The following is a 16,530-nucleotide window of genomic DNA, read 5'->3' as shown; positions in this document are numbered from 1 at the left end:
CACTATGAAAAGGTTACAAGCGCGCATGCATCAGTCGACAAATGGTTCAAACCCTCTCAGATGCGACTCATCCTGGAGCGATCCTTCCATTTCACTGGCTTCCACTAGACATGTCACGGTTTAACTAAAGTGCATTACTATGTACTGTTACAGTGAAAAAGAGTAATAATGTGAAGACTTTTTGAAAGTTTTTTAAAATAGCAAAATAACTGTAAGCAATGTTATTTGAAATATATAATAAATATTTGTAATAGTTTGTTATTATTTCCACAATATTCATTTCATTTATACTGCACACTCACACCAGGAGGCAGTTTTGTCTCTTTAAAGATTTCATATTCTGCTAAACTAAAAAAAACAACAACAAGAAAAAAACCCACCATTTATTAATCCTGTACTCTGGTTATTCTGGAGTTCTAACCATTCATAACCAAACATTTGGCGAGTTGATCAGACAACATATCAAACTGCACTAGCCTAGTTATTCATCCCTACACGTTACAGAGCAACACCTATGTGCAAATGACCTACTTTGGCTGAAATTCTGGAGAGAAATCACACAATTTGCTGCACGTATAATCCTATAATGAATCCAATGCAGCTGTTCCATATCTCACAATTCCCTATCGACAACTTTGTTCCTCACCACACTTTGCCAAAGTACTCACTGACCCCGATTTGTCAGTGATGCGCTGAGAATAACAGAAGTGTTAGACACAGTACAGTGTACTATGGTTCCCAGTACTACAGCAGTCATGGTGGCTGTGACAGAATGAGTCTACTCTGGAGGGATGCAATGAAAATGTTACATCTGCATGCCTAAAATACAACTGAAGTTATGCTATTGATCCTCAAATACCCCTCCATATTGCTTAAATTATTTAGTTTGTCTGTAATGTGCTTCAGCAACACTGGTCCGACTACTGAACTTGCATGCCGTCTGCCTTGGACTTAAAAGTTCTGCAATGCAGATTGAGTATTCAGCCTCACAGAGAGGCAAAGAAATCCACTGTATAGACTCCTTAGATCATTATTACAACTGATTGATGAATAATGATTGCAGGCATTTTGGATTCTGATGTGCAACACAAGTCAGACTACTACTTTTGATTTTCATAGTGCAGGGAGACCAGGTTGGAACAACACCTACACAACAGTTTTATGACTGTCATAAACACTGCACTTCCTTGTCCTGTGAGAGAAACAAAGGACTCCACCAGTACAGTACATTTACATTTTATTTCTATCATTTTCATATCAAATATCTCTGGGGGGTAGGGTGACTTGAGTGCAGCTTAACCAGGCAACCTGCTAGAAGAAAGCCCTGGTCTCCCTAAAGTGGAGAAACGGTGACTTATTTTGAGCTAAACAGTTGCAATTACGCATTTACAACAACCACCATGCCACATGACTAAATGACACAAAGACTGCGGTGGGCATCTGCTTCCAAACGACTGATGCCCTGACAAGGCAGCATCAGTTAGCATTATTGGCTGGCTAGTTAGCCGCAAGGAAGCTAGCTTACATTAGCTAGCATCCATGCCTCATAACAGTGCGGCTTGTCTGATATTGGTATGCTTTAAAAATTAATTAAAACAAGTGGGCAGCAGCAAACACTGTAAATATCAAAGGGTGTTTTTTGGCGCTGCGGGAGTGCGTGTTACCTGTCAGCTAGCTCGGACTATTAACCGCAGCCTGCCAGCTAACCTGACGCCTTGTTTGACGTTAGCCGTCGGCTGGTGCCAGCTAGCTTAGCGCGGCTAGCTAAAGCATCGGCGATGCAGCATCCAGAGCCCGGTGACATTTCACTCACCTAACAGTGACCGGAGGTGCTTGAGCCGGGTCAGCACATCCTTCTTTGGGTCCAGAACTTTCTGTGTAGATTTCTTGACGTCTCCATGCCCCCTTCGAGTGAACATTCCGCTGTAAAATGCAACCGTGGAAGCCGAAATCACCTGTGTTTCACCATACACCAAGGCTCCAGTGTGACTGTCACTTTCCTCACCGCCGCTCTATGCTTGCTCGGTAAACATTGGGCCGACGGCCGCTGGTGTGTCCTGTTTTCTGTGGGTGTGTAAACACGGAAGCGCAAGACTGACAGAGAGGAGTGGTTACAGCACATGAATACGCCTTCTTGTTTATAACCGTTCCACCTTGCACTTCCACTGCGTTTCTTTTCATCCCCCGTTCATGACAAAACAACCTACTTTATTTCTATTTCCCACATTAGAGCCACGCTGTCGTATTGTGTAGTGAGAGGTTTAGGTTCCAGATCTTTTCAGAAACTGAGAAAACTTGCTTGAATGCATTGTCCTGTGTAAGAGCAGTAAAGTTTGAATAAGCTGTAGTTAGGATGTGGGACTATTAGAGTTCTTTGACAGCAATTTGATAAAAAAGGAGTTTGTAGTGTTGTCATGGCTCCTAAGCGCCCCCTGGTGTCTGAAGCTAACACTACAGCAGAGATTTTGATCCTGCTTCTCTTCACACTATTCACTGGCATCACCTGTATATATGAATGGAGAAAAAGAGAAAGAAAACTAGTACAAGGCCACTCTTTAAAACAGCCCAGATACATACATACATTATCCTCAACTACAATGCCACTAATACGCTGACTGAATTCAATAGGCTTGCTTAGCATACTTCTGACCCTGGCATTACAAAGCTATAGAAAATTACACACAATACCAACAATTCACATAGTCTAACTGACAGCGACCCTGAGATCTCGGACGAGGGGTTAACAAGCGTACAATAACTCCTACTCATGCAACTGCTGTACTGCAATTACAGGACTGTTTGAAGCTTAAGACATTTCATTTCTTATATTCTGATCTGTTTACAATAAGGTAGATAACTACAGCAAACCTAATAATGAATACAAACATGCAAGGTTAAACAGTTAAACATCACAATTTCATTTCTTCCATTTTCATTATTTTTTTCCAAAGCGACGTACATCTGAGAGCGGATACAACACAAGCGAGGATCCGGTCAGGAGAAAACAATCTGGATAAGTGCCATAGAACAAGAAACAAGCGACGCAGCCACTTTAACACCACCACGGTCATGTTTAATGAATGGAAAAACAGTTGACATTTTACAATCGTACGAGAGAAACAGACCCATCTCTCATCATCGCTTCCTGCTTACACAGGACTTACAAAGGATGATTTCTTTAATGGAAAAAGCAAAAGTGTTTTAGGTTAGATGGTTTATTATGTGGGGACCTCTGCATATCCACCTTGTCATGTTCAGATTGCATGTTTTCTCCAACCAACAATCAAAAGTAGAAGAAGAGAAGCCAATATTCACGTTTAAGGATTTGGAGCGAGTCATTTCTTTTTTCTTAAAAAGTGACTTTAACAATTATTCATTTATCAGGGAAGCTGGCAATTAATTTTCTATTATTAATCTAATTATTTTTTACAATTTGAGTGATTCGTGACAAGGTGTATGCAGAGCAGCTTGCACTCAGTGTGAGGGTTCATTTTAGCAAGCAGTAAAGTTACCCAAAACTGAGTGGAAATAATGATACATGGATGAATGCAAACATCACTTTACTATATGACAGTTTCCATCATTATATAGTATAGATACTGTTAACACTCTGTAGTGTAGCATTGCATATAGTCTTCATGAAATGAGTAAATTACTATAAAATGAATACACCCTTATAGAATAATCAACTGGGATACATTTAGATGGCGTTTCGATGCTACAAACCATTTGCCTGATGACGGTCTAGCACTGAAAAAAAGAAAGATAGGTGTGGTTTTGCAAATTAGACAGCGTACAAGAGTCTGATCTTCTCGTTTCTCTCCTACTGACCTGTCCTGTGAAATAGAAGTGCAAAGACTTCCTTTGTTTGGATACATGTTTTATTGTGAGCTCTGTATGTTTTACTACTGATAGTGTAACATGGACACAAGTGAAAAGGAGCCGGACAGTGTTGTAATTCATATATTACTACAATATCACGAACGATAAAACATATTCAACTTTTCTTTTTAATTTTTATCATTATAAAAAAAAGTCAAGAACATTTGATTTGTATATGTGATTGCATGATAAACTGATAACTTTAACAACTGCAGCATCCTGTTTGGGAGTTTCAGTTGTCAGTTGCTGGTGTTCTACTACATGTCGCCTCAAACACAGGTTTACTAGGACACTTACATGTAATGGAGTCATCAATAATGTTATTGATTACATCTGTGTTCCCCTGCTGGCAGTAAAGACCCCTCTAGGGTCTTTTGAGTAGCACTCAACCGATACTATTGCTTGTTACCTGGGCTGCAAGTTTAAGGATACCAAACATACTGACATAGTTTTTGGTTTGAAAATCAAACAGGAGTTCTGATTTCTACTATTGTATGTGATTATAGCAGTTAAATGCAGGTGTACAATTTACAATATAGCCTTGTAGTACGTCTGTTTTCATGCCGACATTATCTCTAACTGTAATTAACTCCTGGTCGCAAGTCAAAGCCTGTATAAAAATAGTGCATGCCTTTCTGCTAATTCTCATAGCTGAATGCACCAATTCTTACAAGACAGTTATGAATGAACTTAACTTTCAGATGAAAGAGACCTGCATTTTTTTGATATTCACACCCTGCTATGGTGACACTTAAGAGAATAAAGGTATAACAGCTTTACTGCTCATTCCAGCTGCTGCCTCTTGACACTTTACGCCGGAGGTTCTGATGAATGAATATAAGAATACGGGGGAGTTTTTTAAAAAGGAACTCTCGTGCTTTAAGTAAACTTAGGGTTATGCTAAATTGAACAGAGTTCAGTGTGCTCATGGCATTAATGGGTGTTCAAAATAATTTGTTCTACTTGGTTGTGCAGAGAGTAAATTCCATCTTGGAAATGAAAAAAAAAAAAAGTGTTTATGTTCTGAGATGAATCTTAAGTTTTGAAGAAATTGGATGCATCCATTAATCAACCCCACTAAACTGACATTCTGTGCAATCTCACACTTTCGCTTGTCTGAACCTATCTGTCTTATTTTGGAGGCAATTAATTTTGAGGCTAAGCTGGGAAAATGATTTTATTTACACATCTTAGACACATCTCACTGAAAACAGACTGTGGGTTTAATGTGGAGTTCAAGTTCATGAGGGAGAAATCTTTTTCTGAGTTGGTGTTAGATGAAGTCAACAAACAGATGTATAGCCTATTGAGTGCGCCCTTGTGCTGCCATTACATCTCACATGAAGCAACACCTTTCTAGACTTGGTGTTATAGGAGGAAAGTCTACTACTATAGAGGAACAGAAAAACTTCTTCTCACAAAAACTACAAGTGAGACCCAGCTGAGCTCTTCAAGTTGATCAAATTTGCCAGAAGATGGCGCCTAAACCTTTGCTGTGGTGAGCCGAAGAAAACAAACACCAAGCTAAACACATTACAGAGCATGTTAAGCTGTCATGAATAGCATGTATAGATGCATGACCCTTGAATGGCCTGCACGTATAGCTGTATCAGTGCAGACAAATGTGATGGAATTTATTCATATGGTTACAGAAACAGAAGCTGTAACCAAAGAAAAGGGAGTCTCATAAAGGAGTACGTTTTGTTGGAGTAACAAAATTCTGAAAGTACAATAAAGGCATTCACAAGAATGCCAGTGTTTTGGAGTCAACTGTGAAGCTATTCTGTCAATAAAGAAAACAAGCCTGCGTTCTATTTCATCTACCACCCCCACATACTGAGCACTGACAATGTTGTGAGAGCGTTTGTCTCTCTTTTTCAAGGTTCTCCACAATAGATGTCTTGAATGATAGGAGGGAACAGAGGGTAGTGAGAGCGGAGGCCAAAGAGGAAGAGTAAAAAGAGGAGTAAAATCAGCCTTTGCCCTGCAGTTTGGTATGACACTCATTATCTGAAGTGGGCCATTCTGAGAAAGGAGGAGGTTGCCTGTCACAACAGATGTTGATTACACAAAACAGGGTAGTTTGGAAGGATGAGTGAATAAAACACAAGCTTACACACGCGTGCGCACACACACGCACGCGCGCACACACACGTAGTGGGTTATTGTTGGTGCTTTGTCATCAGTCTTAATTGATTGTAATCACCATTCCTTCTTGGCAAACCTCCCCTGTTCCTGAAGTGCAGGTTATTGCTCATTATCTAAGATGGCATGGACCTCCGATAATCTATCAACAATAACAATGGGACTGGATGTTTTCTTCCCTCTCTAATTCTGCACCTGGAAGTAGTTCGTATCCAGCTCATTTCTGAAATGATATACCGTAGGCTAAGGCAGCTCGACTTTATAGCCTGCTGTAGAGCCCTACGCTGCCTTCTTTAAAGCTAGCTCAGTGCAGAATTAAAGCAGGTACGGCGCCAACTGTGACATTATTTTTGAATGAGAGCGTTTATCTTGAAATAAGATTTTCACAGTATTAAAAAAAAAAAAAAAAAAAAAAGCAATTTATTATTTTTCATTCAGGCCTGGTGCTGCCAACTGACAGGACCTGGCAGTGCAGTGAAAGCCTCATCGCGACCAAATGGTGGCACTGTAAGCTCACAAATGTAAGAGTGCCCTTCTCATGGCCAGACTGTCGGACTGATTCCAATCCAAGGTTTGAAAAGCACTTGTCTGCTCTAAATTGTTCTTATAAAGAGCTTGGAAATACTTGACTTTTCTCCTTATGTGGTTATGGATTTCCTTTTTGTACAATTAAGTGCCATTAAAAGCTAATGTATCCTGTTAAACCATATTAAGGTGTGAGGGTGGACAGTGGCACAGTTACCCATCCGCATATTTTGAATAGGAGCCCACTTTTGGAGCATTTTTTGAAATCTATATCGGACCATTCAGAAACTTCAGGATGAAAAGGATCAAAAGGGAAATGTCCACAGGGCTGCTGATTTTCAGACTGTGAGACCACCCACAGCTGCTTGACATAGATGAGCCACGGAGCAATGAAATGATGAAACAAAACCATTCTGGGTTTGACTCAACCGAAGAATAATTGTGTCTAAAAATGGCACTATCTGTATTTTCTATAGTACACCATTTAAAAACAAATAGACAAATAGAAATGATTTGGAAATTTATGCTAATGAATTATAAAAATATATTTAACAAGTATATCTTAGGTCCTCTGTTAGACATTTTACAGTCAAACCTACATACTATTTGTTAACAGCATTTTTTTCTTTTTTAGAAATAAGGCACAAACAAGAGCCTCTAATTTGAAATTACATCTCCCACCAGGGGTCGTCACAGTGCCCTCAGCTACCAAGGTTATCTCGCGATTCACAAGTTCAAAGCACAGCGTTCCTAAATGTGCCGCCTATGTCTTTAATCTGTAAAAAAAAATTAAACATTTTTCATAAAAGACAAAATGAGAAACAGTCTTACTGTTTTGCAACAGTGCAAATATGGATATAAGTATCTGAATATGGATATAAGCAATTTCCGAGTCTAGTGTTTGTAATGCACACTGTAGTTTGGAGCACATCTCCATAGAGGTTAATGAGGGGGCACTCTGAAGTAATTAAAACAAGAGCATTATAAGGCAGCAGTTTCACATAAGGTACTCATAGCAACATACCCCATACTTAATTAAAACTCTTTGCTGACAGCATTTTGTATCTTCTCAGGTAATCTGCTGTGAAATTAATAAGGAGGGAGAATTAAATGACTAATGTTGGCAAAGAAAGGCTATTTTTTTTTTTCCTGCAGTATGCATGACAGGGGTCTCTATCAGGAATGCGTGATCCTTATTGCGCTGAAAAATACTTCTTCAGATTCTCCCCGTAATCTGATTCCAATTTCACTTATGGTGTGACATCGTCGCGACAAGCCAGGGGGAGGTTTAATTGAAATGTCCATGCTTTTAATTGGATTCTGTTAAGATGTGAAATTACCTCCTGAATTACAGTCTTGTACCTTTAAATGCTGATACAGAATGGTTTCCAGCGGTGATCAGTTAAGGAGCTGAAATAATGCCTCCATTCAGCGGTGCATCACTGTGCCGAGGCAAAAGAACATTCTTGAATATTAAAGACAAACTGTTCAATCTGGGGCCTTGCATTTCAAAGAGAGGCATTTATCTAGTGAAATGAATTGTTGTTTTTAACAGGGTAGTGCTTGAGAGACAATGCAATACTTAAGCATCTGCAGTAGCAGCCATGGGATTTAAGGTACCGCCTAATAGTTCTGCTAAGCTTTCTTTATCAAACTCTAACATTTCACAGACAGGGTATACTCTACTCTTTATCATGATACAGCATTTACACCCACAAATGCCCACTACCAATAATATAGTGGCTGCCAGATATCCATTGCGACGCAAGTGAACCTGGCTTTCATGATATCATAGTTGGGCTGAAGGTGTTAGCATCAGACTCTGACATGTTCAGGTAATGTGTGGGTGGTAGACGGCAAAGCTTCCTTCACCTCCTTGAGGGTTGCGCTCCTCCAACCTCCCACACTGAGATTTGTGAATTTTCCCATTCTACGGCCGGTGTCACCCTGCTGTGGCTGTGCAAAACATCTCTGCTCTCCCACTGCTGCCTCCTCCACCTACATCCATGACCCCTTCTGATAAGCTTGGAGTTCATCCCTTTCACTGATTAGTTTGCTGGCAGATTGAATGCCCATGTCTATAGCCCCGCGTCACCCGGGCTGGCTCTACCTGTGTGTGGTTGGATCAGCAGGTGGCTGGCACACTGTCCACTGTGATACTGAAACCATTATTTATACATAGCAGTTCACTGTGTGCTCAGCAAAGCCATGTTTCCCACCTCAGTGAGGATGTATGGAGGACAGGCAGCCTCCTTGCTTATTTCATAATATTAGAAGAAATAGATTGTGGCTCTTTTTATATGCTAGAGATGTAGTGTATTGGAATAACGTTGGGAAGAAAAAAAATGGTCAGTGTGATTCTAGGATATTTTCTATGACTGAGGTGCCTGGAAATGTGGGGTCATTAGTAAGTTCTCTGCTGAAATCCCTTCTCTTTAGTATACTGTGTGCGTATGTGTGTGTGTGGTATGCGTGAATTCACATGTGTTTGTTTGTTTACAGTGCCACCGCTGGCCCAAGTTGGAGCCACAGGAGTGTGAAATAACAAGCACAAGAGGGATTTCACGCCTTTGCAGAGCTGAAAAGATATGTTTTTGTCAGACAACTCCGTCCATTTCCATCCCCGACAAACTTTGTTTACTTCCAACTACTCGCAGCCTACCTATTTCCTAAAACCCCATACAATTAAACCGCATCATTATATATGGGTTCCCACGGGTATGGTGTGTCCAGGTTTGCTTATGCTTTCCCCTCCTGACCTGTTTTATCGCCGTTATCAATGGCACACGGTGCATCATTAGAAAAAGACAAACAGCCCTGTTTCTTTTCGGGGGGACAGACACGCTGACAGAAAATCAATGCTCGGTTTCCCATGAGCACCTAATTAGCTGGACACTTGTGCACTGTTGAAACACGGGCCGCGTCTCTTTGTCTGCCGAGTCGATCAGGTGAAATGCATGAGAGACACCTTCAGAGCTGATAAAGTGTCAGAGAGGTGAGGAGTAAACACATAAGTGACACTTATGGTCTAGCACGTCTCACACCCACTATATGCTTTGGCAGACTTGATTTGAACTTTATCGTCCATGTCACAGAAGCATTTCATGCTGAGGGCAATATCTGCTTATCAAGAAAGCGTTCTTATCTCACAAATTCCTCCAATGATATTTGTAATGCGTGCGCTATATGAGATATTGTAATGCCGGGAAATGGTAAAGAATCTATTTTAAGGCCATATTTTATTCACCTGCTCTAACACGAATCCAGGAAACAAGTGCTGGAGGTGGATTTTTTAACTTGAGTGCCATGCAGAAGGCAGTATTCTAAAACGCCTCGGACTCAATTGGTCTCTCAGTGGAAATTCTAAACATTCAATAAAAAAGGGAAGAGGTGGGGGAAAAAAAAAATCTTAAATGTCCAATCTTATTCTATAACCCGTTAGAGTGACACTTGCGAATTTCCACTATGGACATGGTGGCAGTACAAACGCAGATAGACGAAGGGGAATAAAAGGGCCTTCTCATGACAAACTTTCTGGAAATGTCAGCCTTTCATGCTGTTGAGAAGACCTATTTCATATCTATTACAGCAGGCATTCTGTGTCCGATATTTCAGATTTCGGTCCTCCCCGTACTGCAAATCCTCTGCCAATCTTCCACCCTTAAGAATCTCTGCCAGCCCCGATGCATTATTCCCCCCACCGCCTCTCTCCCCCTTTTGATGTGACAGAACAAACCGCGACCTATTAGGATTAAGGCTTTGAAAAGATCTTTGAAGCCGCTCAAGGTTCCTTTAAACTGGGGAATGACAATATGAGCTGTGTGGCAGCAGATGCTGAATGGAGTGATTGCTAGTCCTTAGCGAGGTCTGCTGTCACATAACACACACACACACACACACACACAGAGGCATACAAACACTCACACATCCGTGCAGGCGCATACGCACAAACAACTTGCAGCATCCACCCTTTACCCAAAAGCACCGCAGTTGTCTTTTACAGTACATGTTTTGTGCTCACAAATGCAGATTTGGTTCATCACTTTTCTTTTTATGCAGTGATTTGCTGTGAACTGTCAGGGCCAAGTCTGGCTCAGAGCCACTGCTGTATCTGAACTGCTGCCCAGGATGAAAACAAACAAACGTGACAATGCTTTGCGTTTTCTCCCTTTAATGATCAGTTTTTGTTTATGACACAGTCATGTCGAAGGCATCACTGGAAGTATGATGCTGATATGTGAAGGACGGGGGTCAGCGCAGAAGGATGTGGGCTGCTGGAAATCAACATGAAAGAGACACGTCGTAACCCACTTGTGTGTGCTAATGATGTCAGTATGAGTGCGCGCGGATGAGAGTTTTGTGTCTCCTTAAAGCATAATGGCATGCTGTGGGAGAGCTGTTTATCTGGCTGAAAATTAAAGGAGTTCAAGGTGTCTCCGTTTTTACTGCAAAGATTCTCAATAGCACAGAAGAATTTTCAGTTTTATCTCTCTCTCTCTTTTTTTTTTCATGATGCCTCACCACTGACAGTTCATCTGATGGTGTTGGAATGATGGAATGCTGCAATGATGTAAAGGAGAGCAAATTAAGTAAAAATGACACTCTGAATGCAACCTATACACTTTACTTCAGTCACACAGACATGGCAGAGTGCAAATACCATTGCTATGCATCTCCCTCAATCAAAAAAGAATTTAGCTTTCTTTTATCTAATCACGTCTCTGAATATCCCTTATCGTACACGCCTCGCCCCCTGAGGTAGCCAAGGACAGATGCGATATCAAATATTCAAACTGGGTGATTCCTGGAGAGATTTATCATGGCAAATTTCACAGGCGATCCTATTTAGATATTCACCGTCTGTTTTGCGTGGTGTCTGGGGTTAAACATGCCCCGGTGTGAGATGTCACTGAGAGACAGTCACTACAGATAGCCGGTCTGTGGAGAAATGAAGCCATGGGGCACACAGGGTAAAGTCTTCTTAGTACACAGGCAGAGAGACAAGTTCTCAGGGAGCTGCCACCATAGAGCACATATTGATCTGCCATTGCATCTTATCTTTGTGACTCTAGATTAAAATGCTCAACATTGGCTCTCCCCCTCTCTCTCTGCCAGGCTGAAGGCCTTTCAGTGTCCCTGAGTGGAGGAGCTCTAATCTCCCCATGAAGTAGTGGGAGCCTATCACTGGCAGAAAAACACACAGTTCTTACAGCAGAAAAGGGTGAGCTCAGAAATTAACCGTCTCAAAACGCTCCCCGCCTAAAGAGTAACTTGAATGATAATCAGGTTTGATCTGCGTTCTGCATCTTTTGATGCTGGCAGTTGTGTTTTTTTTTCTTTTCTTTACAGAATGTTTTGCTCGGTGAGATTGTCTGACTTTTTTTTTTTTTTTTTTTTTTACCCCTCCTTTTTCACTCTTTCTTTAGCTGGAGGCAGTGTTATCATAATCCAAACAATTGGCTGTTGTAACTGTATGTATTCCTCTTGTGGGAAATGGCTGGGAATCAGATCCTCTTGGGTCTTGTTTAATGTCCTGTCCAAATGAGCAGGGAAGAGTTGAAGCTCTGACAAAAACTGGCAGGAATAAAGGGGAAAAAGCCTGGGCAGACAGACGGATGAGCCCCAGGCTCCAGGGCTTTTGACTTTGGCCAAACAAACGTTTGTTTTTCAAAGTGTTTTTATAGTAGGATGGATTAAGGAGGATGTGGACCAAAGCCCCCCACCACCCCTGCCCATCCGTGGTCTTGTCAAATGGTGCATTGAGAAGAGGGTCGCACCTGTTAGGGCAGCCCAGAGGAGCAGGACCAGGATGATATTGAGCAGGGCTTTGTGGGTATCAAAGTCAAAACAAAGCTGTCAGCCAGGGCTCATTCATCTTTGATGTTCATTGATGAGGAAACTGGTGGGCCTCAACAGGGCATTGTTTCCTCTAAGTGGTGCCTATTGATAGCCAGAAAGCCACGTTTGTTTTTAGTCTCTGACGGGTGGAGCTCATTTTAAAAGGCTTAATGGTGCATTTAACCAGTCCAGAACACTGTGCTTTGGAGCCTTCCTTGCACCATTGGCTCGGGGCTGTCTTCCTGCTTCCTAAATGGCCCATAAACAATAATAAAATGCTAATCATGTGTGAATGGCCAACACCGGTGGGCATGCATGTATCGTCAATTCCTGGGCTCTTCTAAATGCCTGCTGCGACAAATCAAGATCCAGAAACGAGGGCATTTGACTGCCACCGTGTCTGCTTCCTGGCCCATTTTCCACCTCTCCACTCTCTGTCATAAAAACCTGGATAGCCTTCATAAAGTGCATTTCTCATGCTATTGTTCAGCTAATCATATCCTCTCCAACAATTTCAGGATGTGACAAGATAAGATACGGAATATTAATGCCATATCGCCTCATCTCAAATTATGAAAATGTGTGGATGGAGGGGGAGGAGGGGAGGGCATCTAGAGAGGAAACAGAAATCAATTTGTAGCGCTTCCATTTTGTATATTGCCTTGAAAAGAAAACAGTAATTTTCCATGTTATCTACCTCAGATCCTATTAGAATCAGGTTAATTTAGTGGCAACGATTTCAAAACGTTATCGTGCTGTCCTATCAGCTAATGTCTTTGAGTGCTCTCTGTTTGTAAGGTGTAACTGTTCAAATTTAATATCATGTCAGATACCGCATCTGACTGATGCATGATCTTGGATATCGCTTGCAGAATGGTGAATGCAGGAAGACCACATTAATTAAATTCTCAGCTGTGTTAAGCTTACTATATGGTTCTCCTCTTCAATTAAGTGAATGTAGCTGCACTCAAGAAGACAACCCTTTATTTTCGCCGCGGCACAAAACGACAAGTTGTTTACCATCCAACCCTCAGCTCATCTGTGGAAAGTAACTAAGTACTTTTACTCAGGTAGTGTATTTAGGCACAGTTTTTAATGCTCTTTACTTGTTTCCTTTTTACTTCCACTACGTTTCTAACGCAACACATTTATCTGGCTTTAGCTTTACTTACTCTTACGGTGAAGATTTTTCACAATGGATAATATAACAAGCTTTTAAAACACAACCAGATCTAAAATCTTCAACCAGTGCTTTTCGACCTTTTCTGCCTTCTGACACCTCACAAAAATTGGTGCGTAGTCAGGGTCACATTCAGATGTCTTTGAGTTATTAACAGCTCCTCCAAGCATTGACTTTTTTTTTTCTTACTAAACTCTCCACATAGTTTCAATTCAACAAATGTACAAATGATCCAATGTGTCGCAATAATCGAAGATGAGAGAAAAAGTCAGAAAACTGAAGACAGTTGTGTGTATCAGAACTTTGTCTTCTCTTCTTTCCTCTCCAGTTACTCATGTCACGACCCTGCTGACTTGCCTGTCGTCGTGTATAAAAGTGGATCTAAAGTGGTTCAACTTGGCTCCACCTGCAGCAGCTACAACACTACCATGCTGCTGATACACTGATGCTTGATTATTAATCATATATTGATGTATGTTTTTGATATATGATACAATATAGGTCTGCAAGGTGACGCAGTGGTTAGCATCGTTGCCTCGCAGCAAGAAGGTCGCCGGTTCGCGTCCCGGTGAGGACACCCGGGATCTTTCTATGTGGACTTTGCATGTTCTCCCCGTGCAGCGTGGGTTCTCTCCAGGTTCTCCAGCTTCCTCCTACAAGGTCCAAAGACATGTTGAGGTTAATTGGTGATTCTAAATTGTCCGTAGGTGTGAATGTGAGTGTGCTTGGTTGTCTGTTTCTAAGTGTAGCCCTGTGATAGACTGGTGACCTGTCCAGGGTGTCTCCTGGCTTCACCCTGAGTCAGCTGGGATAGACTCCAGCCCCCCATGACCCTAGTGAGGATTAAGCGGTGTATAGATGATGTATGGATGATAAAATATCAGTCAGAGGGGCTAAATCAGAACTTTTTTCTTTGATACTTCAATTTTGCTGCTAATTTTTAAAGCAGTACTTTTACTAGTAATGGAGTCTTTCTACACTGCTGTATTACTTTTACGTCAGTAGCTGATCTGAATACTTCTTCTATCACTGCCCTTACGCACCTTTCTTTTACCTTTCTTATTCCCATTCCTTTATCTCTCTGTAAGGACACTACATTTAATCAAACCCATTTCTACCTTGCCCATAGTGTACACTCTAGAATTGATGTAGTTCTTCTAGTAACTAGCATGAATACTCCACATGATTTTGTTATTAAAAAGGTTTGCAAGTTTCAAACATTCCACCTTTCCTAAAGAACGCTGTAGCTGCATGCTCATAATTCACCACTATAGATCCTTAATTCATGAATATGAATGTGTCTCCCTCAAGAGCTGGCCTCTATTGTTGTTAAAAATCAAGGACTCTTGCCTTGTTTCAGTGCAGAGGTGTATCAAGGATGCACAGCCACATCTTACCTTAAATAAGGGTCTCTGTTTACACCTTCAAAGCACTGGAAGAAGAAGCTCTCACAGAGTTTCTTTCCCTCCTGATTGTTTGCAAGCTTGATTCGCTTGGATTCTTAAATGATAGGCTCATATAGAGTCCCAGACTTTGTTTACCGTGGCCGTGTATTGGTTGGCTGCCTCCTTAAGCGCGAGGAGATATGCAAGAGCAATCAAATATTTCTATGACTTGTATAAATGACGGTGGATGGGAGAGGAAGTTTGAATTTTTCACTCCTCATTTGTGGTTCAATTGCCAGAGTGTGTATTGCCTGTTTTTCCGGAAAGAAAATAGATGGCTTTGTCACTCAGTATGCATAAACTGTTGGTCTGTTTGTTGTACGCTGTCAACGGAAATGATAGCAATTCTATTTGTCTTATGAGAAAGACATTGTTACAAAGTCTGAATAGTAGTTTTCATGAAAGGGATTGTTTGTCCATTCTGAAGTTATTTTCCTCAGACATTATATGACATATCTACACGAACCCTTTCAAATGCTGAAACCCCTGTCACAATGTGATATGTTAAGAGGAGAACGGAAAAGTAACTTGACATTTTTTGTGTACATATACACCCCCACTATTATTGACTGAACACAGCGCGACACATTGTCCTCTTATTTGTGCACAGAGTGTGCAGAATTCGGCGGTGGCATCAAGCAAAAAAAAAAACTTGATTCAAATGCTGGTAATTATGAGCTACTCATCCAACACTAATAGTATACCACAGAGATTACAATTTGTCTCTTTATCTGAAATGACAGACTGTCATACACACTTCCCGTCCGCATCTACCTTGCAGTCTCATATCATTCAGCACTTGAACCAAACATATATTTCTATCAAGGCGCGGGGAGAATAGCATCCTCCGTTTGGCGCAGAGGAGGTGTGTCCCCTTCTATCTCCACGAGAGGGGGAGAGAGAAAGAAGGGGGGAGAGAGAGAGAGGGTACCTCTCTTTTGTTCACTCCCCTCTCTAACTGGTAGTGTTTGACTTCCCCCAGCCAGGAGTGGGTAATTCTGGAGCCCTGTGTGAGGTTGTTAGATCACTGAGGCCCAAGACAGCACCATTCTTTGCAGACCCTTGACAGCAAATATGTGGTAATGATATTGTCTCCTGCTGGGTAATAACACACAATTCAGACTGCCACATACTGCAGTCGCCGGGGAAAAAATGGAGGGGAGAGAAAAAAAGAATTACACTGAAGTACTGGAGGAAAATGACAGGAGAAATGTCTTCAACCTGAAGTGCTATATTGAAAAAATTCACTCCTGCAGGACACTGCGGTGGGAACAACTGTTTTATTCGGCACCTCAGAGTGATGTGGCACAGGATGCGACGGCCACTGATATCTGTGATGGGAACGAGGTAGTTTCCTTATGCAAACGCCCATTCCTGAGCAGGTTTCTTCTTTGTCGAAATAGTACTTTTTAGGGCCGCACAATATATCGTTTCAACACTGCCATGTGCGAAGTGCGCAAAATAAGTCAAACACAACAACTTTTTTTTGCAGGTTGATACAAATAAAACCCACAC

The 16,530-nt window shown here is 41.4% G+C and overlaps 1 protein-coding gene across 2 annotated transcripts in view; it reads right to left on the bottom strand.

The window, feature by feature from the left end:
* The window catches only part of ralgapa2 (Ral GTPase activating protein catalytic subunit alpha 2), a 102,030-nt gene extending 100,002 nt beyond the window's left edge, over positions 1 to 2,028 (bottom strand). For both annotated transcript variants that reach the window (XM_008284193.1, XM_008284194.1), the window contains exon 1: positions 1,814 to 2,028. In XM_008284193.1, the coding sequence (XP_008282415.1) occupies positions 1,814 to 1,919 (106 nt within the window). In that variant the 5' untranslated portion in view covers positions 1,920 to 2,028. The remainder of the gene's footprint in view (positions 1 to 1,813) is intronic.
* Positions 2,029 to 16,530: the final 14,502 nt, after the last annotated feature.

The sequence above is a fragment of the Stegastes partitus genome, unplaced genomic scaffold (assembly GCF_000690725.1).
Source record: "Stegastes partitus isolate 25-593 unplaced genomic scaffold, Stegastes_partitus-1.0.2 Scaffold351, whole genome shotgun sequence".
NCBI classification, from domain to species: domain Eukaryota; kingdom Metazoa; phylum Chordata; class Actinopteri; family Pomacentridae; genus Stegastes; species Stegastes partitus.
This window is presented reverse-complemented; position numbering and strand designations above follow the sequence as displayed.